The 22,306-nt window shown below is 40.3% G+C and overlaps 1 protein-coding gene across 1 annotated transcript in view; it reads right to left on the reverse strand.

Annotated features, from left to right (window-relative positions):
* Positions 1-13,777, reverse strand: part of igf2bp2a (insulin-like growth factor 2 mRNA binding protein 2a) — a 67,465-nt gene extending 53,688 nt beyond the window's left edge. The window contains exons 1-2 of the mRNA XM_046363959.1: positions 13,436-13,777; positions 12,437-12,497 (exon numbers count right to left, since the gene is read on the reverse strand). Coding sequence (XP_046219915.1) covers positions 12,437-12,497; positions 13,436-13,610 — 236 coding nt within the window. The 5' untranslated portion in view covers positions 13,611-13,777. The remainder of the gene's footprint in view (positions 1-12,436; positions 12,498-13,435) is intronic.
* Between the last annotated feature and the right edge of the window lie 8,529 nt (positions 13,778-22,306).

The following is a 22,306-nucleotide window of genomic DNA, read 5'->3' on the forward strand; positions in this document are numbered from 1 at the left end:
ACAGTAACTACCATACAGTAACTACCATACAGTAACTACCATACAGTAACTACCATACAGTAACTACCGTACAGTAACTACCGTACAGTAACTACCATACAGTAACTACCATACAGTAACTACCATACAGCAACACAACAGTAACTACCATACAGTAACTACCATACAGTAACTACCATACAGTAACTACCATACAGCAACACAACAGTAACTACCATACAGTAACTACCATACAGCAACACAACAGTAACTACCATACAGTAACTACCATACAGTAACTACTATACAGTAACTACTATACAGTAACTACCATACAGTAACTACTATACAGTAACTACCATACAGTAACTACCATACAGCAACACAACAGTAACTACCATACAGTAACTACCATACAGTAACTACTATACAGTAACTACCATACAGTAACTACCATACAGCAACACAACAGTAACTACCATACAGTAACTACCATACAGTAACTACCATACAGCAACACAACAGTAACTACCATACAGCAACACAACAGTAACTACCATACAGTAACTACCATACAGTAACTACCATACAGCAACACAACAGTAACTACCATACAGCAACACAACAGTAACTACCATACAGCAACACAACAGTAACTACCATACAGTAACTACCATACAGCAACACAATGAGGATTTGACAAATCTGGGAAACAATCTCACACTTATTATGAATTTATTTCTGGCGGTTAAATAACTTTTCCCAGAAAAACATGACACACATAACTACTAACTGACTTGGTCTACGTGAGATGGAACCAATGGGGCAACAACCATGTAGCTCAGGACGGAATCATGTGAAATAACAAGTCTCTCTCTGACGCTCCATCATTCCCGTGGTGAAAAAGCCAATTCCACAAGACCGACTCACATCTGTGGCTCCCTGTGTTGTCAGCTAGGAATCAGTGTCAGAGTCCAGGCTTCTGTGAGAGGATCCCACAGCAAAACCTTTAAAATGTTTTTATTTTAAATGCTACCAAATATAACTAACAGAAACTTGTTACAAATGACAGAGTCACCCATGATTGACCAAACAATATTTAGAAAGAGGAAGCAAAGTACTTTAAGCATATGTTTTCATTTCAGTCTCCTTCATTTCCACTAACTGAAGTTAACTGCCAGAATGTGTTTCTATTAATAATGTAACATTAACAGCCATACAGAAAAACTCATGTGAAGGTGAATTACAGAGGAGGAACTTCTTGATACAATTAAAGCCTTTAAGTCTGGGAAAACTCCAGGGCTGGAGGGCATACCAGTCGAGGTTTACCAAACTCCAGGGCTGGATGGAATACCAGTGGAGGTTTACCAAACTCCAGGGCTGGATAGCATACCAGTGGAGGTTTACCAAACTCCAGGGCTGGATAGCATACCAGTGGAGGTTTACCAAACTCCAGGGCTGGATGGCATACCAGTGGAGGTTTACCAAACTCCAGGGCTGGATGGCATACCAGGGGAGGTTTACCAAACTCCAGGGCTGGATGGCATACCAGTGGAAGTATACCAAACTCCAGGGCTGGATAGAATACCAGTGGAGGTTTATCAAACTCCAGGGCTGGATGGCATACCAGTGGAGGTTTACCAAACTCCAGGGCTGGATGGCATACCAGTGGAAGTATACCAAACTCCAGGGCTGGAGGGCATACCAGTGGAAGTATACCAAACTCCAGGGCTGGAGGGCATACCAGTGGAAGTATACCAAACTCCAGGGCTGGATAGAATACCAGTGGAGGTTTGCCAAACTCCAGGGCTGGATGGCATACCAGTGGAGGTTTGCCAAACTCCAGGGCTGGATGGCACACCAGTGGAGGAATATCAGACCTTTTTCGATGTACTCAGAGGACCATTATTAGCGTGTTTTAACCACTCCTACATAAATGGTAGACTATCAGATACTCAGCAAGGTCTGATTTCACTATTACTGAAATAGGATCGAGGTGGTAAATATAACAGGGCTGTCCAAGACTAAAACAAATCTTGGTCGACCAAGAGTTTTCTGTTCCAATCGATTGGTTGACAAGAGTTTTCTGTTCCAATCGATTGGTTGACAAGAGTTTTCTGTTCCAATCGATTGGTTGACAAGAGTTTTCTGTTCCAATCGATTGGTTGACAAGAGTTTTCTGTTCCAATCGATTGGTTGACAAGAGTTTTCTGTTCCAATCGATTGGTTGACATTTTTAGACATGTATTTTTCCATATATTGACACATCCTATGTGTTTTAATGAAATCAACTATATTCACTGAGCTTGTCTGATTCTTTACGCACACGGTTTGATTAAATAATTAAGACACACAAATGACTAGAGGGAGTCTGACCAGCAATTGATTTGTGACATGACGATTCATTACATGTTTGGTGGTGATGGCAGCAGCAGTAGTAATGTGAATTCATGGTTTCCTCTGCGATGGTTGAATTAGCCCACAACATCGGTTAAACAATCCTCCAATAAACAACCCTTCAAACCCTTCAATATGACCCTGTCTGGGATAGTACTGTCCCTTCAATATGACCCCGTCTGGGATAGTACTGTCCCTTCAATATGACCCCGTCTGGGATAGTACTGTCCCTTTAATATGACCCCGTCTGGGATAGTACTGTCCCTTCAATATGACCCCGTCTGGGATAGTACTGTCCCTTTAATATGACCCCGTCTGGGATAGTACTGTCCCTTCAATATGACCCCGTCTGGGATAGTACTGTCCCTTCAATATGACCCCGTCTGGGATTGACTTTGAAGTCCATAGTGAAATCATTTAATACAGGTGAAATCACTCACTGACAAAGACATGGTGGCTTAACAGGAGGATTGTAACGCTGTGAACCAAGAGGTTGTGAGTTCAAATCCCAGGTGAGGACATGTTGGATAATATTTACAGTGCTGTATAAACAAACATACGGGAAATGTGTGATGTTCCGGGGACATCCTAAGGACAGTGAAGTGCCTTTCTTTCAAACTCAAAACCCAACAATGCGATAATCAATAACAATGTAAAACTAGAAAAAACACATGAGAAATAAGAAGAAATATGAAGAACACAGTAAGTAAGTATACTATACTGAACAAAAATATAAACACGACATGTAAATTGTTGGTCCATCCATGACAGGTTTCATTGGTCAGCATGATTTCATCTGCTGGGGACCAAAAATAATGTTTATTGGTCCCATGTTTCAAGCTCCCTGCCATCCATGTTTCAGGTGGTCCTATGTTTCATTGGTCCCATGTTTCAGACTGGTCCCATGTTTCATTGGTCCCATCAAGTTTCACAAGTCCCATGTTTCAATAAGACTGGTCCCATGTTTCATTGAGTTCCCATGTTTCGTTATTGACCATGTTTCATGTTGACAGGTCCATGACATTGGTCCCATGTTTTGCATGTCTGGCAGACCAGTGTTTCATGAGCTGAAATCGGCAAAGATCTTCCACGGGGAAATGTTCCATGAGCATCACGGTTGACAACTCCATTGTGTCCTCCTCAGATTTGGCGTGATCCTGGCAACAAACTTAGTTTACATCCCAGTTAGTGGCACTTCTCCTAGGTTCCCAAGATAATCCATCCACCTGACAGGTGCCATTAAACCCCTACAACTCATCCAGAACGCCGCAGCCCGTCTAGTGTTCAACCTTCCCAAGTTCTCTCACGTCACCCCGCTCCTCCAGGCAGCTCGCATCCGCTACAAGACCACCAGCTGAGGGGAACGGCACCTCAGTACCTAGTCCATCCAATTCCCTGGCCTGTGACTGGGGAACAGCTCAGCACTGTTCGCTGCCTGGCTCAACACGCTGATTAAACAGCATGATCAATAGAAACGTGCACCTTCTGCTGGGGACCAAAAATAAAGCCACTCTAAAATATGTAGTTAAGCCCAGTACATCACTGGGGCCAAGCTCCCTGCCATCCAGGACCTCTATATCAGGCGGTGTGGAAGGAAGGCCAGGAAAATGGTTAAAGGCTCCAGCCAACCAAGCCACAGACTGTTCTCTCTGCTTCTGCACAGCAAGCGGTACCGGTGCATCAAGTCTGGCACCCCACAAGCTCTTGAACAGCTTCTACCCTTAAGCAATAAGACTGATAAATAGCTACAATACAGCAACACGGACTCTCTGAGTTAACCCTGTATCGTTATTGACCTTTTATTTTCTCTATGTACACTGACAGGACTCTGCACACTGACAACAGGACTCTACACACTGACAAGACTCTACTCACTGACAGGACTCTACACACTGACAGGACTCTACACACTGACAGGACTCTACACACTGACAGGACTCTACACACTGACAGGACTCTACACACTGACAACAGGACTCTACACACTGACAAGACTCTACACACTGACAGGACTCTACACACTGACAGGACTCTACTCACTGACAGGACTCTACACACTGACAGGACTCTACACACTGACAGGACTCTACACACTGACAGGACTCTACACACTGACAACAGGACTCTACACACTGACAGGACTCTACACACTGACAGGACTCTACACACTGACAACAGGACTCTACACACTGACAACAGGACTCTACACACTGACAACAGGACTCTACACACTGACAAAAGGACTCTACACACTGATGACAGGACTCTACACACTGATGACAGGACTCTACACACTGACAACAGGACTCTACACACTGACAACAGGACTCTACACACTGACAACATGACTCTACACACTGACAACATGACTCTACACACTGACAATTGACAGGACTCTACACACTGACACAACAGGACTCTACACACTGACAACATGACTCTACACACTGACAGGACTCTACACAGGACTCTACACACTGACAACAGGACTGACAACAGGACTCTACACATTGACAGGACTCTACACACTATCAGGACTCTAAACGCTGACAACAGGACTCTACACACTATCAGGACTCTACACGCTGACAGGACTCTACACGCTGACAGGACTCTACATGCTGACAGGACTCTACAAACTGACAGGACTCTACACACTGACAGGACTCTACACACTGACAACAGGACTCTACACACAGGACTCTACACACTGACAACAGGACTCTACACACTGACAGGACTCTACACACTGATGACAGGACTCTACATGCTGACAGGACTCTACACACTGACAACAGGACTCTACAAACTGACAGGACTCTACAAACTGACATGACTGTACAAACTGACATGACTCTACACACTAACAGGACTCTACACGCTGACAGGACTCTACAAACTGACAGGACTCTACAAACTGACATGACTCTACACACTGACAGGACTCTACACACTGACAACAGGACTCTACACACTGACAACATGACTCTACACACTGACAGGACTCTACACACTAACGACAGGACTCTACACACTAACGACAGGACTCTACACACTGACAACAGGACTCTACACACTGACAACAGGACTCTACACACTGACAACAGGACTCTACACACTGACAACATGACTCTACACATTGACAGGACTCTACACGCTGACAACGGGACTCTACAAACTGACAGGACTCTACACACTATCAGGACTCTACACGCTGACAACAGGACTCTACACGCTGACAGGACTCTACACGCTGACAGGACTCTACATGCTGACAGGACTCTACAAACTGACAGGACTCTACACACTGACAGGACTCTACACACTGACAACAGGACTCTACACACTGACAGGACTCTACACACTGATGACAGGACTCTACATGCTGACAGGACTCTACACACTGACAACAGGACTCTACAAACTGACAGGACTCTACAAACTGACATGACTGTACAAACTGACATGACTCTACACACTAACAGGACTCTACACGCTGACAGGACTCTACAAACTGACAGGACTCTACACATTGACAGGACTCTACACGCTGACAACAGGACTCTACACATTGACAGGACTCTACACACTATCAGGACTCTACACGCTGACAACAGGACTCTACACACTATCAGGACTCTACATGCTGACAGGACTCTACACGCTGACAGGACTCTACATGCTGACAGGACTCTACAAACTGACAGGACTCTACACACTGACAGGACTCTACACACTGACAACAGGACTCTACACACTGATAGGACTCTACACACTGACAACAGGACTCTACACACTGACAGGACTCTACACACTGATGACAGGACTCTACATGCTGACAGGACTCTACACACTGACAACAGGACTCTACAAACTGACAGGACTCTACAAACTGACATGACTGTACAAACTGACATGACTCTACACACTAACAGGACTCTACACGCTGACAGGACTCTACAAACTGACAGGACTCTACAAACTGACATGACTCTACACACTGACAGGACTCTACACACTGATGACAGGACTCTACACACTGACAACAGGACTCTACACACTGACAACAGGACTCTACACACTGACAACATGACTCTACACACTGACAACATGACTCTACACACTGACAGGACTCTACACACTGACAACAGGACTCTACACACTGACAACAGGACTCTACACACTGACAACATGACTCTACACACTGACAGGACTCTACACACTGACAGGTCTCTACACACTGACAACAGGACTCTACACACTGACAACATGACTCTACACACTGACAGGACTCTACACACTAACGACAGGACTCTACACACTGACGACAGGACTCTACACACTAACGACAGGACTCTACACACTAACGACAGGACTCTACACATCAGTCAATTTAAATTCATTCATTAGGTCCTAATCTATGGATTTCACATGACTGGGCAGTGGCACAGCAATGGCTGAGCCTGGGAGGGCATTGGCCTAACCACTTGGGAGCCAGGCCCAGCCAATCAGAATGAGTTTTTCCCCGCACAAGGGCTTTGTTACAGACAGAAATACTCCTCAGCACCCACCCCCCACCCCACTACAGTACTTTATTGCAATACCCTTTAAATCTAGTTAATTAACATGAGTTAATATGAAAATATATACCATTAGAAAATTATGAACATGTAAATGATCTGCTTTTTTTTTCCTTCTAATTATACATATAATGTCGCAAATTAATGGATGTTAATTTATACGGATATTAAGATATCTACTAATACTTTTCAGAAACTGCCCTGTACTCTGTTTAAATATGTTTAATATGCTTTAAGTTAGAATATGACAATATATCAAATTAGTATAAAAGTCTAAGTGAAAACACAAAATGATTGTTCAGATACATTTTCATCTTTCCACATGAAGAAGTAAGTTTCCATCCAAATGTCAATGTTCATAATTCACAATAAGAATAAATGCAACATTAAATAATAACTATTTAATATGGGAAGTGTTTCAAAACTCCACTTGTTAGTAACCCCGTCCTTTACTATGGGAAGTGTTTCAAAACTCCACTTGTTAGTAACCCCGTCCTTTACTATGGGAAGTGTTTCAAAACTCCACTTGTTAGTAACCCCGTCCTTTACTATGGGAAGTGTTTCAAAACTCCACTTGTTAGTAACCCCGTCCTTTACTATGGGAAGTGTTTCAAAACTCCACTTGTTAGTAACCCCGTCCTTTACTATGGGAAGTGTTTCAAAACTCCACTTGTTAGTAACCCCGTCCTTTACTATGGGAAGTGTTTCAAAACTCCACTTGTTAGTAACCCCGTCCTTTACTATGGGAAGTGTTTCAAAACTCCACTTGTTAGTAACCCCGTCCTTTACTATGGGAAGTGTTTCAAAACTCCACTTGTTAGTAACCCCGTCCTTTACTATGGGAAGTGTTTCAAAACTCCACTTGTTAGTAACCCCGTCCTTTACTATGGGAAGTGTTTCAAAACTCCACTTGTTAGTAACCCCGTCCTTTACTATGGGAAGTGTTTCAAAACTCCACTTGTTAGTAACCCCGTCCTTTACTATGGGAAGTGTTTCAAAACTCCACTTGTTAATAACCCCGTCCTTTACTATGGGAAGTGTTTCAAAACTCCACTTGTTAGTAACCCCGTCCTTTACTATGGGAAATGTTTCAAAACTCCACTTGTTAGTAACCCCGTCCTTTACTATGGGAAATGTTTCAAAACTCCACTTGTTAGTAACCCCGTCCTTTACTAACATGTAGAAAGGCATTGCATGTGAAGTCATATATTTATTACAATGAAATACAATATCATTCAATTGCCAAAGATGCCATCCTCATTCAAATGTACAGCACAGGGATAGAGAATACGCTATTGTTGGTGTCTTCCCCATATTGTGGAGAATCCCACTAACTCTGTCCTCCCCATATTGTGGAGAATCCCACTAACTCTGTCCTCCCCATATTGTGGAGAATCCCACTAACTCTGTCCTCCCCATATTGTGGAGAATCCCACTAACTCTGTCCTCCCCATATTGTGGAGAATCCCACTAACTCTGTCCTCCCCATATTGTGGAGAATCCCACTAACTCTGTCCTCCCCATATTGTGGAGAATCCCACTAACTCTGTCCTCCCCATATTGTGGAGAATCCCACTAACTCTGTCCTCCCCATATTGTGGAGAATCCCACTAACTCTGTCCTCCCCATAATGTGGAGAATCCCACTAACTCTGTCCTCCCCATATTGTGGAGAATCCCACTAACTCTGTACTCCCCATATTGTGGAAGAATCCCACTAACTCTGTCCTCCCCATATTGTGGAGAATCCCACTAACTCTGTCCTCCCCATATTGTGGAGAATCCCACTAACTCTGTCCTCCCCATATTGTGGAGAATCCCACTAACTCTGTCCTCCCCATATTGTGGAGAATCCCACTAACTCTGTCCTCCCCATATTGTGGAGAATCCCACTAACTCTGTCCTCCCCATATTGTGGAGAATCCCACTAACTCTGTCCTCCCCATATTGTGGAGAATCCCACTAACTCTGTCCTCCCCATATTGTGGAGAATCGCACTAACTCTGTCCTCCCCACTTCACATGGGCAGAGAAAGTAACAATCCTTTCTTTACAACAAGCAGGGATTGAAACGGCATGTGGTGAAATAAAGGTTCCCTACAAATCCACCATAATTACTGTCATAACAGTATTGAAAATACATACAAAAATATACAAATGTTTTCCTATTTTACCAAATCAAAGTTGAAAATCAGACGCTCACTTTTCTCTAACATTTTGATCAAGTCTGAGTGAAAGCAGTGAGACAGAAATAGATGTGAATACATGTGAAGATGGTCTGGCGTTCCATACCATGTGCTTATTCCAGGCATAGAAGAGAACATAGGCAGCATTGATGCGTCCAATCATATAGAGACAGTCCTCTAAGCACTGGTGCAAAAGGAAGGATTTTGAAAGGGCTACACAAGATATATATATATATACAGTACCAGTCAAAAGTTTGGACACACCTACTCATTCAAGGGTTTTTCTTTATTTTTACTATTTTCTACATTGTAGAATAACTATGAAATAACACATAATGGAATCATGTAGTAAACAAAAAAGTGTTAAACAAATCAAAATATACTTCTATATAAGGAACATATTTGACCAGGAAGGAGAGTGATGTAGTGCTGCATCAGACCACCTGACCTCCACAATCACCCGACCTCAACCCAATTGAGATGGTTTGGGATGAGTTGGACCACAGAGTGATGGAGTGCTGCATCAGATGACCTGGCCTCCACAATCACCCGACCTCAACCCAATTGAGATGGTTTGGGATGAGTTGGACCACAGAGTGATGTAGTGCTGCATCAGACCACCTGACCTCCACAATCACCCGACCTCAACCCAATTGAGATGGTTTGGGATGAGTTGGACCACAGAGTGATGGAGTGCTGCATCAGATGACCTGGCCTCCACAATCACCCGACCTCAACCCAATTGAGATGGTTTGGGATGAGTTGGACCACAGAGTGATGGAGTGCTGCATCAGATGACCTGGCCTCCACAATCACCCGACCTCAACCCAATTGAGATGGTTTGGGATGAGTTGGACCACAGAGTGATGGAGTGCTGCATCAGATGACCTGGCCTCCACAATCACCCGACCTCAACCCAATTGAGATGGTTTGGGATGAGTTGGACTGCAGAGTTACTACGTTTTGGGTTACTACATGATTCCATATGTGTTATTTCATAGTTGACATCTTCACTATTATTCTATAATGTAGAAAATAGTACAAATAAAGAAAATCCCTTGAATGAGTAGGTGTGTCCAAACTATTGACCTCAGATCCTCAAAAAGTTATACAGCTGCACTATCAAGAGCATCCTGACTGGATGCATCACTGCCTGGTATGGCAACTGCTCGGCCCCCGACCACAAGGCACTACAAAGGGTAGTGCATACGGCCAGTACATCACCGGGACCAAGCTTCCTGTCATGCAGGACCTCTATACCAGGCGGTGTCAGAGGAAGGACCTATAGAGGGTGGTACGTACGGCCCAGTACATCACTGGGGCCAAGCTTCCTGTCATGCAGGACCTCTATACCAGTGTCAGAGGAAGGCCCTATAGAGGGTGGTACGTACGGCCCAGTACATCACTGGGGCCAAGCTTCCTGTCATGCAGGACCTCTATACCAGTGTCAGAGGAAGGCCCTATAGAGGGTGGTACGTACGGCCCAGTACATCACTGGGCCAAGCTTCCTGTCATGCAGGACCTCTATACCAGAGGGTAGTGCATACGGCCCAGTACATCACTGGGGCCAAGCTTCCTGCCATCCAGGACCTCTATACCAGGCGGTGTCAGAGGAATTCCCTAGAAATGGTCAAAGACTCCAGACACCCTAGTCATAGACTGTTCTCTCTGCTACCACACGACAAGCGGTACCAGAGTGCCAAGTCTTGGTCCAAACGGCTTCTCAACAGCTTCTACCCCCAAGCCATAAGACTCTGACATGAACAGCTAATCAAATGGCTACCCAGACCCCTCTGCTGCTACTCTCTTATTATCTATGCATATTCACTTTAACTCTACCTACATGTACATATTACCTCAATTACCTCAACTAACCAGTTCCCCAGCACATTGACTCTGTACCGGTACCCCCTGTATATAGCCTCCACATTGACTCTGTACCGTAACACCCTGTATATAGCCTCCACATTGACTCTGTACCAGTACCCCCTGTATATAGCCTCCACATTGACTCTGTACCGTAACACCCTGTATATAGCCTCCACATTGACTCTGTACCAGTACCCCCTGTATATAGCCTCCACATTGACTCTGTACTGGTACCCCCTGTATATAGCCTCCACATTGACTCTGTACCAGTACCCCCTGTATATAGCCTCCACATTGACTCTGTACTGGTACCCCCTGTATATAGCCTCCACATTGACTCTGTACCGTAATACCCTGTATATAGCCTCCACATTGACTCTGTACTGGTACCCCCTGTATATAGACTCCACATTGACTCTGTACCGGTACCCCCTGTATATAGCCTCCACATTGACTCTGTACCGTAACACCCTGTATATAGCCTCCACATTGACTCTGCACCGGTACACCCTGTATATAGTCTCCACATTGACTCTGTACCGGTACCCCCTGTATATAGCCTCACTATTGTTATTTTACTGCTGCTCTTTAATTATTTTTTACTTTTATTTATTTTTAACCTGCTCCCTAAAAGGTCTGTGCACGGCCCTGCCCTGGCCATGTCAGAGGGGTATTCTGCATGCAGGAGAGGCTACCAGCATCGGTGAGAGGGGGAGGTGGGGGAGGAAACACATAAAGCAGAGGTCACTTCCCAAACAAGGGGTTTGAATATTTACCTTCATGTCAAACAATGCAGTCTTTTGGAAATCCCTGAGGTGGTGCATGAGGAAGGGAATTGTTGCTTCAAATGTGATTAATCAATCAGTGATCCTGAGCCAATGAATCAATCAAGTGTTTCTGAGCCAATAAATCAAAGCCAACTACAAAAAAACAGCACACAAAATGAACTACAAAGTGTTGACAAATGTATGCATATGTGTTTATTATCTAGTAGTTGTATGGGCCTAAAACCAGGAGTAGGCTCTGAACATGGATTACATAATTCACTGAGGCCATTGAAACAGGAAGTGCTACACTTCACCCATTTTATATATAATAAATGTATAAAGTGTTATTCCATTGCATTTAGATTTAAAACAACTTCTGGACTGATACAAATACTTTGATCATATTTGCATTAGAAACAACACAAAGCAACCAAAACAACATGTGACACCGTTGCTATGCTACAGGTTTGAGGACAGTTGTCCCAGAGTCGTCCTGGTTAGGGTTTGGCCTGTGTAGGCGTCATTGTAAATAAGAATTTGTTCTGAACTGACTTGTTAAATAACGTTTCAATACAAAATAACAAATAAAACAGACAGGGACAACAGACAGATAAGACGAGGTGATCCGATATAAAGAAACATTAATTAATAAATAATTACCGTAGCTTTTTAGGAACAGAGTAGTCTACCTCAAGCACCTTCCCATGTAATTCAACTTTACCTGTAAGGATGAGACGAATATGGCATTGTTAACAATGTAATCTTGCATATGGCTACTGTCGCATGTTGCCATTGACAAGACTGATAATGTAGGCAATACGGATCTGCTTTTCTTTGTAAAGAATGTAAGATTAGAGGTGAGAGAGAGAGAGAGAGAGAGAGAGAGAGAGAGAGAGAGAGAGAGAGAGAGAGAGAGAGAGAGAGAGAGAGAGAGAGAGAGAGAGAGAGAGAGAGAGAGAGAGAGGAATTGCTTTGCCTTGCTCTCTTTCCTATGTGTTCTTTATGTCCATAAATCTGTTGTTTCTGTGTAGAACTACTAAACTCCGACATGTTTCCCTCTTCTAGCAGCGTTGTCTTAGTGGCCTGGCGCAGCTCAGAATAAGCCTCTCACCTCGTCCCCCAGCTACCTGTTTATTCGCTCTTATCTCCAGACCCCCATCACCTACCTTTAAGACACCTCGTAAAAACATACCCAGGCATCATAGGAACATGGCTTTGACACATTCTCTACGGTTACTTTGGTCGGTTCTTTTCAATAAAATCAAGAAAAATATACTGAAAAAAATAATGCCTTCCCGAACATCAGAACATCCCGTACATTCCAATGGTTGATTACAAAGTAGCGCTCCTTTGTAATTTACCAAATATAACTATTATGCGATAATTACGTTACAATGAGTCCTGTTTTAGTTACGCATACAGGGATGACATTGGTGAGTGTATATGATCTGTAATTTGCGATATATTTGTTTGACCATGACGGAATGAGTGTGAGTCAACTCTGGCACTGATGTAACAGCGCGTATCCAATACAGTCCCGAGCAAAAACGGGTTCGGTAATAATAATTATTCATCGTTTATTTTCCCACTAGTTGTTTTGAGCGTTTCAGCCCAGTCGCGGAGATATTCCTGCACCAGCCCCTGCAGATAGACACTTACCGGAGAGTGTCTCAATAGCTTTTATGGCCCCGTTTTGGTCGGGGAAGTCCACAAAAGCATAGCCGGATTTGAGCAGAACCTGCTCGGCCCCAGGAAGCTTCTTCTCGCCAAAGAGCTCCTTCAAATCTTCGACAGTGACCAAAGGACTCAAATTCCCCACATATAGTTTGTTCATGATCTTAAGGCAAATCTTTGATATGGAATCAAATCACAAGGAAATGAAATTCAACTGTAAAGTATTTTTTTTAAATAAGAAAATACAAAATAAAATAGAAAAATCTGGCAGAAAAAAGCAATCACCCCCCCAGATGCAGTCAACCCCCAGCTCGAAATGTGCTCTGGTCAAACTCTTTTTACTGGGATTGAAAAGTGTCGTTACGACGCCACTCTAGAGCCAACAAGCGCCGCCTCTAAATACAATCTGACTGAAATATAAAAACAATTGTTTGGAGATGTTTGTTAGACCGGAGCATCAGCGCTTCCACATCATGGCAAGCAGGCAGGTATAACGGTGGCATCAGGACCATGTGGAAGGTTAACCATGGGGTTGGATCAGTAGCGCTTGGAGGGGTATACTGAACTGTAACCCCCTCCACTGCTACGCCTGGGCTATAGTGAAACGTGGCAGGTACGGTAGGCTACTAAAACAATCAGTCCTGGATGAATAACATGCGTCACATTATGACACTGACTCCCATGAGAGGAGCAGAGGGAAATAAAAGGTAAATTACTTCAATCACAAACATATGGGTTTGACTGCAAAACGTGTCCCCCAGAAAGTATTCCTCTGATGGATGTTGTCTGGAGATGGCTGGCATTAATGTTCACACCTGGCTGGATGTTGGATCATCTGGACCATTCAATACATAAATGAATAACCCCTGGTTAGACCGGCTCTATTGATGAAGGCACAGGAGAAGGGATGGAGCTGTTTGCCCCTAGCCCTTACTGACATCTCGCAGGCCAGTCACGGGCGACTCTCTTTTACAGAGGAACACGCCCACACGCATGGTAAAGCACTGACATGTTTATGGTAGTAGTTGAGAGGTCCTGGTGGATTATGTAGACTAGGCCCAAACACTGCTCTGTGTAGGCCTATAGTTCAATTGAATGAACACCTGCCATGGTGGACAATTTAAGATTTTGTAGTCTTTCAGTTTCAGGCCTTAAGTTTTTTTTTTTTAATTTTTTTTTTTTTGGATTTAAATCGTTTTTAAATGATCAGTTGTACTCTACGATGTATTTTTAAATTGGGATATATTGATTAGCACTCCCTCTGTCATTATGCTGATAAAGGTTTTTTATTTTATTTTTTAGATTTAAATCGTTTTTAAATGATCAGTTGTACTCTACGATGTATTTTTAAATTGGGATATATTGATTAGCACTCCCTCTGTCATTATGCTGATAAAGTTTTTTATTTTTATTTTTTAGATTTAAATCGTTTTTAAATGATCAGTTGTACTCTACGATGTATTTTTAAATTGGGATATATTGATTAGCACTCCCTCTGTCATTATGCTGATAAAGTTTTTTATTTTTATTTTTTAGATTTAAATCGTTTTTAAATGATCAGTTGTACTCTACGATGATGTATTTTTAAATTGGGATATATTGATTAGCACTCCCTCTGTCATTATGCTGATAAAGTTTTTTTATTTTATTTTTAGATTTAAATCGTTTTTAAATGATCAGTTGTACTCTACGATGTATTTTTAAATTGGGATATATTGATTAGCACTCCCTCTGTCATTATGCTGATAAAGTTTTTTATTTTTATTTTTTAGATTTAAATCGTTTTTAAATGATCAGTTGTACTCTACGATGTATTTTTAAATTGGGATATATTGATTAGCACTCCCTCTGTCATTATGCTGATAAAGTTTTTTTATTTTATTTTTTAGATTTAAATCGTTTTTAAATGATCAGTTGTACTCTACGATGTATTTTTAAATTGGGATATATTGATTAGCACTCCCTCTGTCATTATGCTGATAAAGTTTTTTTATTTTGCTGATAAAGTTTTTTTTTTTATTTTAGATTTTTAGATTTAAATCGTTTTTAAATGATCAGATTTTGTTTTTAAATGATCAGTTGTACTCTACGATGTATTTTTAAATTGGGATATATTGATTAGCACTCCCTCTGTCATTATGCTGATAAAGTTTTTTTATTTTATGTTTTTTAGATTTAAATCGTTTTTAAATGATCAGTTGTACTCTACGATGTATTTTTAAATTGGGATATATTGATTAGCACTCCCTCTGTCATTATGCTGATAAAGTTTTTTTATTTTATTTTTTAGATTTAAATCGTTTTTAAATGATCAGTTGTACTCTACGATGTATTTTTAAATTGGGATATATTGATTAGCACTCCCTCTGTCATTATGCTGATAAAGGTTTTTTATTTTATTTTTAGATTTAAATCGTTTTTAAATGATCAGTTGTACTCTACGATGTATTTTTAAATTGGGATATATTGATTAGCACTCCCTCTGTCATTATGCTGATAAAGTTTTTTTTTATTTTATTTTTAGATTTAAAACGTTTTTAAATGATCCCTCCATTATGCTGATAAAGGTTTTTATTTTATTTTTTTTAGATTTAAATCGTTTTTTAAATGTTGTACTCTACGATGTATTTTTAAATTGGGATATATTGATTAGCACTCCCTCTGTCATTATGCTGATAAAGATATTTTTTATTTTATTTTTTAGATTTAAATCGTTTTTAAATGATCAGTTGTACTCTACGATGTATTTTTAAATTGGGATATATTGATTAGCACTCCCTCTGTCATTATGCTGATAAAGTTTTTTTATTTTATTTTTTTTTATTTTATTTTTTAGATTTAAATCGTTTTTAAATGATCAGTTGTACTCTACGATGTATTTTTAAATTGGGATATATTGATTAGCACTCCCTCTGTCATTATGCTGATAAAGTTTTTTTATTTTATTTTTTAGATTTAAATCGTTTTTAAATGATCAGTTGTACTCTACGATGTATTTTTAAATTGGGATATATTGATTAGCACTCCCTCTGTCATTATGCTGATAAAGTTTTTTATTTTATTTTTTAGATTTAAAACGTTTTTTAAATGATCAGTTGTACTCTACGATGTATTTTTAAATTGGGATATATTGATTAGCACTCCCTCTGTCATTATGCTGATAAAGTTTTTTTATTTTATTTTTTAGATTTAAATCGTTTTTAAATGATCAGTTGTACTCTACGATGTATTTTTAAATTGGGATATATTGATTAGCACTCCCTCTGTCATTATGCTGATAAAGTTTTTTATTTTATTTTTTAGATTTAAATCGTTTTTAAATGATCAGTTGTACTCTACGATGTATTTTTAAATTGGGATATATTGATTAGCACTCCCTCTGTCATTATGCTGATAAAGTTTTTTATTTTATTTTTTTTTTAGATTTAAATCGTTTTTTAAATGATCAGTTGTACTCTATGCGATGTATTTTTAAATTGGGATATATTGATTAGCACTCCCTCTGTCATTATGCTGATAAAGTTTTTATTTTATTTTATTTTTTAGATTTAAAACGGTTTTTAAATGATCAGTTGTACTCTACGATGTATTTTTAAATTGGGATATATTGATTAGCACTCCCTCTGTCATTATGCTGATATATTGATTAGCTGTCATTATGCTGATAAAGTTTTTTATTTTAGTTTTTTTTTTTAGATTTAAATCGTTTTTAAATGATCAGTTGTACTCTACGATGTATTTTTAAATTGGGATATATTGATTAGCACTCCCTCTGTCATTATGCTGATAAAGTTTTTTTATTTTATTTTTTAGATTTAAATCGTTTTTAAATGATCAGTTGTACTCTACGATGTATTTTTAAATTGGGATATATTGATTAGCACTCCCTCTGTCATTATGCTGATAAAGTTTTTTTATTTTATTTTTTAGATTTAAATCGTTTTTAAATGATCAGTTGTACTCTACGATGTATTTTTAAATTGGGATATATTGATTAGCACTCCCTCTGTCATTATGCTGATAAAGTTTTTTTATTTTATTTTTTTTATTTTATTTTTTAGATTTAAATCGTTTTTAAATGATCAGTTGTACTCTACGATGTATTTTTAAATTGGGATATATTGATTAGCACTCCCTCTGTCATTATGCTGATAAAGTTTTTTTATTTTATTTTTTAGATTTAAATCGTTTTTAAATGATCAGTTGTACTCTACGATGTATTTTTAAATTGGGATATATTGATTAGCACTCCCTCTGTCATTATGCTGATAAAGGTTTTTTATTTTATTTTTTAGATTTAAATCGTTTTTTAAATGATCAGTTGTACTCTACGATGTATTTTTAAATTGGGATATATTGATTAGCACTCCCTCTGTCATTATGCTGATAAAGGTTTTTTATTTTATTTTTTAGATTTAAATCGTTTTTAAATGATCAGTTGTACTCTACGATGTATTTTTAAATTGGGATATATTGATTAGCACTCCCTCTGTCATTATGCTGATAAAGTTTTTTTATTTTATTTTTTAGATTTAAATCGTTTTTAAATGATCAGTTGTACTCTACGATGTATTTTTAAATTGGGATATATTGATTAGCACTCCCTCTGTCATTATGCTGATAAAGGTTTTTTATTTTATTTTTTAGATTTAAATCGTTTTTAAATGATCAGTTGTACTCTACGATGTATTTTTAAATTGGGATATATTGATTAGCACTCCCTCTGTCATTATGCTGATAAAGGTTTCATTCCTTTGGATTGTTCTTCCATTTCTACAATCATTTCAGAGAAAAAGCATAATGGTGAAAATGATGATGGAATCAAAGCATCAAATCAAATCAAATGGTATTTGTCACATACACATGGTTAGCAGATGTTAAAGTGTCGTTTTTAAATGATCAGTTGTGCTTCTAGTTCCGACAATGCAGTGATAAAGTAATGGGATATATTGATTACATTGTCATTATGCTGATAAAGTTTTTTTGTTTATAGTGTAAGGGGATTTAGAATATTAAACGTTTTTAAATGATCAGTTGGATATTTGAATGAGTGATGGTACAGAGCAGCATACAGTAGATGGTATCCTGCTCTGTACCATCACTCATTCATATATCCTTATGTGGGATATATTGATTAGCACTCCCTCTGTCACATGCTGATGTTTTTTTTTATTTTATTTTTTAGATTTATCGTTTTTAAAGATCAGTTGTACTCTCGATGTATTTTTTTGGATATATTGATTAGTTAGATTACTTGTATTTAATGATTACTGTGCTAATCTTTATCACAATGTGTGGAAACATTGTAACACCTATACGCAAGGTATTGCAGGCCTTGGTTGGCTGGATCGGAAGCACAGCAACTCCCTGAGAGTAACAAGCTTGTTGTGCATGCTACTGCACATGCTGTCATGTACTGTATGGGGAAGCAATACACAGGAGAATGTTAATGTTGTCCAATGAGTAGATATAACGCATCCATAGTAGTGACTCTCGAGTACAAAATATATATGTTACAGAATTTCAGAATGATTGAAAATATAATGTAAAGTAATTACTGGTATATACTGTATTTCTTGTACCATTGCACACCATGCTCAGCACCTAAATAACTGAACTTATTACCACAGTACTCATATCAAGGAATATAACAGGACATTAATATTCTCATCTTAATTTAAAAACAAGTATTGATGACAGGACAAAGATGTTTAAAGAAGCAGTTTGTTTATTGCAGACTAGTAACTGGCAGACTAAAACATGTACTGTACATTGGAGCTGCTGAACTACAATCTCTGTACCAAAACATCCCTGGCTTTTGCCAAGGATGAAACATGGGAGAGAATATATATGAAACATGGGAGAGAATATATATGAAACATGGGAGAGAATATATATGAAACATGGGAGAGAATATATATGAAACATGGGAGAGAATATATATGAAACATGGGAGAGAATATATATGAAACATGGGAGAGAATATATATGAAACATGGGAGAGGATATATATGAAACATGGGAGAGAATATATATGAAACATGGGAGAGAATGATATATGGAATATATATGAAACATGGGAGAGAATATATATGAAACATGGGAGAAATATATATGAAACATGGGAGAGGATATATATGAAACATGGGAGAGAATATATATGAAACATGGGATAGAATATATATGAAACATGGGAGAGTTTTATATATGAAACATGGGAGAGAATATATGAAACATGGGAGAGAATGTATATATTGAAACATGGGTTTTTTTATTTTATTTTTTTAAATCATTTTAAATGAGAGAGGATATATATGAAACATGGGAGAGGATATATATGAAACATGGGAGAGAATATTTTTTTATTTTTTTATTTCACCTTTATTTAGCCAGGTAGGCTAGTTGAGAACAAGTTCTCATTTGGAACTGCGACCTGGCCAAGATAAAGCATAGCAGTGTGAACAGACAACACAGAGTTAAACATGGAGTAAACAATTAACAAGTCAATAACACAGTAGAAAAAAAGGGAGTCTATATACATTGTGTGCAAAAGGCATGAGGAGGTAGGCGAATAATTACATTTTTTCAGATTAACACTGGAGTGATAAATGATCAGATGGTCATGTACAGGTGGAGATATTGGTGTGCAAAAGAGCAGAAAAGTAAATAAATAAAAACAGTATGGGGATGAGGTAGGTAAAAATGGGTGGGCTATTTACCGATAGACTATGTACAGCTGCAGCGATCGGTTAGCTGCTCAGATAGCAGATGTTTGAAGTTGGTGAGGGAGATAAAAGTCTCCAACTTCAGCGATTTTTGCAATTCGTTCCAGTCACAGGCAGCAGAGAACTGTAATGAAAGGCGGCCAAATGAGGTGTTGGCTTTAGGGATGATCAGTGAGATACACCTGCTGGAGCGCGTGCTACGGGTGGGTGTTGCCATCGTGACCAGTGAACTGAGATAAGGCGGAGCTTTACCTAGCATGGACTTGTAGATGACCTGGCGCCAGTGGGTCTGGTGACTAATATGTAGCGAGGGCCAGCCGACTAGAGCATACAGGTCGCAGTGGTGGGTGGTATAAGGTGCTTTAGTGACAAAACGGATGGCACTGTGATAAACTGCATCCAGTTTGCTGAGTAAATGTGAAACATGGGAGAGAATATATATTAAACATGGGAGAGGATATATATGAAACATGGGAGAGAATATATATGAAACATGTTCAATAACCATCTGTGAAAACAACATTTATTACTAAAATTGTCACACCCTGATCTGTTTCCCCTGTCTTTGTGCTTGTCTCCACCCCCCTCCAGGTGTGGCCCATCTTCCTCATTATCCCCTGTCTTTGTGCTTGTCTCCACCCCCTCCAGGTGTCACACCCTGATCTGTTTCCCTTGTCTTTGTGCTTGTCTCCACCCCTCCAGGTGTCACACCCTGATCTGTTTCCCCTGTCTTTGTGCTTGTCTCCACCCCCCTCCAGGTGTCACACCCTGATCTGTTTCCCCTGTCTTTGTGCTTGTCTCCACCACCCTCCAGGAGTCACACCCTGATCTGTTTCCCCTGTTATGTATTTGTGGTTTTCCTGTCTGGCGGTCATGCTGCTGATGCTCTATTTTGGATAACTACCCGGATAAAGCACTAAATAAACTTCAGTTAGTGCTAAAACGGCTGGGCTAGAATCCTGACTAGAAAAAAAATTTGATCATATTACTCCAGTGCTAGCCTCTATACACTGGCTTCCTGTCAAAGCAAGGGCTGATTTCAAGGTTTTACTGATTAACCTACAAAGCATAAACATGGGCTTGCTCCTACCTACCTCTCTGATTTGGTCCTGCCGTACATACCTACACGAAACATGAAACGGTCACAAGACGAGGCCTCCTAATTGTATAGAATTTCTAAGCAAACAGCTGGAGGCAGGGCTTTCTCCTATAGAGCTCCATTTTTTTTATGGAACGGTCTGCCTACCCATGTCAGAGACGCAAACTCGGTCTCAACCTTTAGAGTCTTTACTGAAGACTCATCTCTTCAGTGGATCATATGATTGAGTGTAGTCTGGCCCAGGAGTGGGAAGGTGAACGGAAAGGCTGGGATGGAGCAACGAATGCCCTTGCTGTCTCTGCCTGGCCGGTTCCCCTCTTTCACTGGGATTCTTTGCCTCTAACCCTGTTACTAGGGGCTGAGTCACTGGCTTGCTGGGGCTCTCTCGTGAAAAGTCCCTGGGGGTAAACTTCACCTGGGTGGGTTGATTCACTGTTGTGGTCGGCCTGTGGGTCCCCCCCTTGGGTTGTACCGTGTCTGGAGATCTTTGTGGGCTATACTCGGCCTTGTCTCAGGATGGTAAGTTGGTGGTTGAAGATTTCCCTCTAGTGGTGTGGGGGCTGTGCTTTGGCAAAGTGGGTGGGGTTATTCCTGTTTGGCCCTGTCCGGGGGTTCCTCGGATGGGGCCACAGTGTCTCCTGACCCCTCCTGTCTCAGCCTCCAGTATTTATACTGCAGTAGTTTATGTGTCGGGGGCTGGGGTCAGTTTGTTTATCTGGAGTACTTCTCCTGTCCTATTCAGGTGTCCTGTGTGAATCTAAGTGTGCGTTCTATAATTGAATCCTTCTCTCTTTCTTTCTCTCTCTCGGAGGACCTGAGCCCTAGGACCATGCCCCAGGACTACCTGACATGATGACTCCTTGCTGTCCCCAGTCCACCTGGCCATGCTGCTGGGAGAGTTGAAACTGGGCCTGGGAAACATAGGACCATGTCTCAGGACTACCTGACATGAGGACTCCTTGAAACTGTCCCCAGTCCACCTGGCCATGCTCCTGCTCCAGTTTCAACTGTTCTGCCTTACTATTATTCAAC

This window comes from Oncorhynchus gorbuscha, linkage group LG09 (genome assembly GCF_021184085.1).
Source record: "Oncorhynchus gorbuscha isolate QuinsamMale2020 ecotype Even-year linkage group LG09, OgorEven_v1.0, whole genome shotgun sequence".
Taxonomy (NCBI): Eukaryota; Metazoa; Chordata; class Actinopteri; order Salmoniformes; family Salmonidae; genus Oncorhynchus; species Oncorhynchus gorbuscha.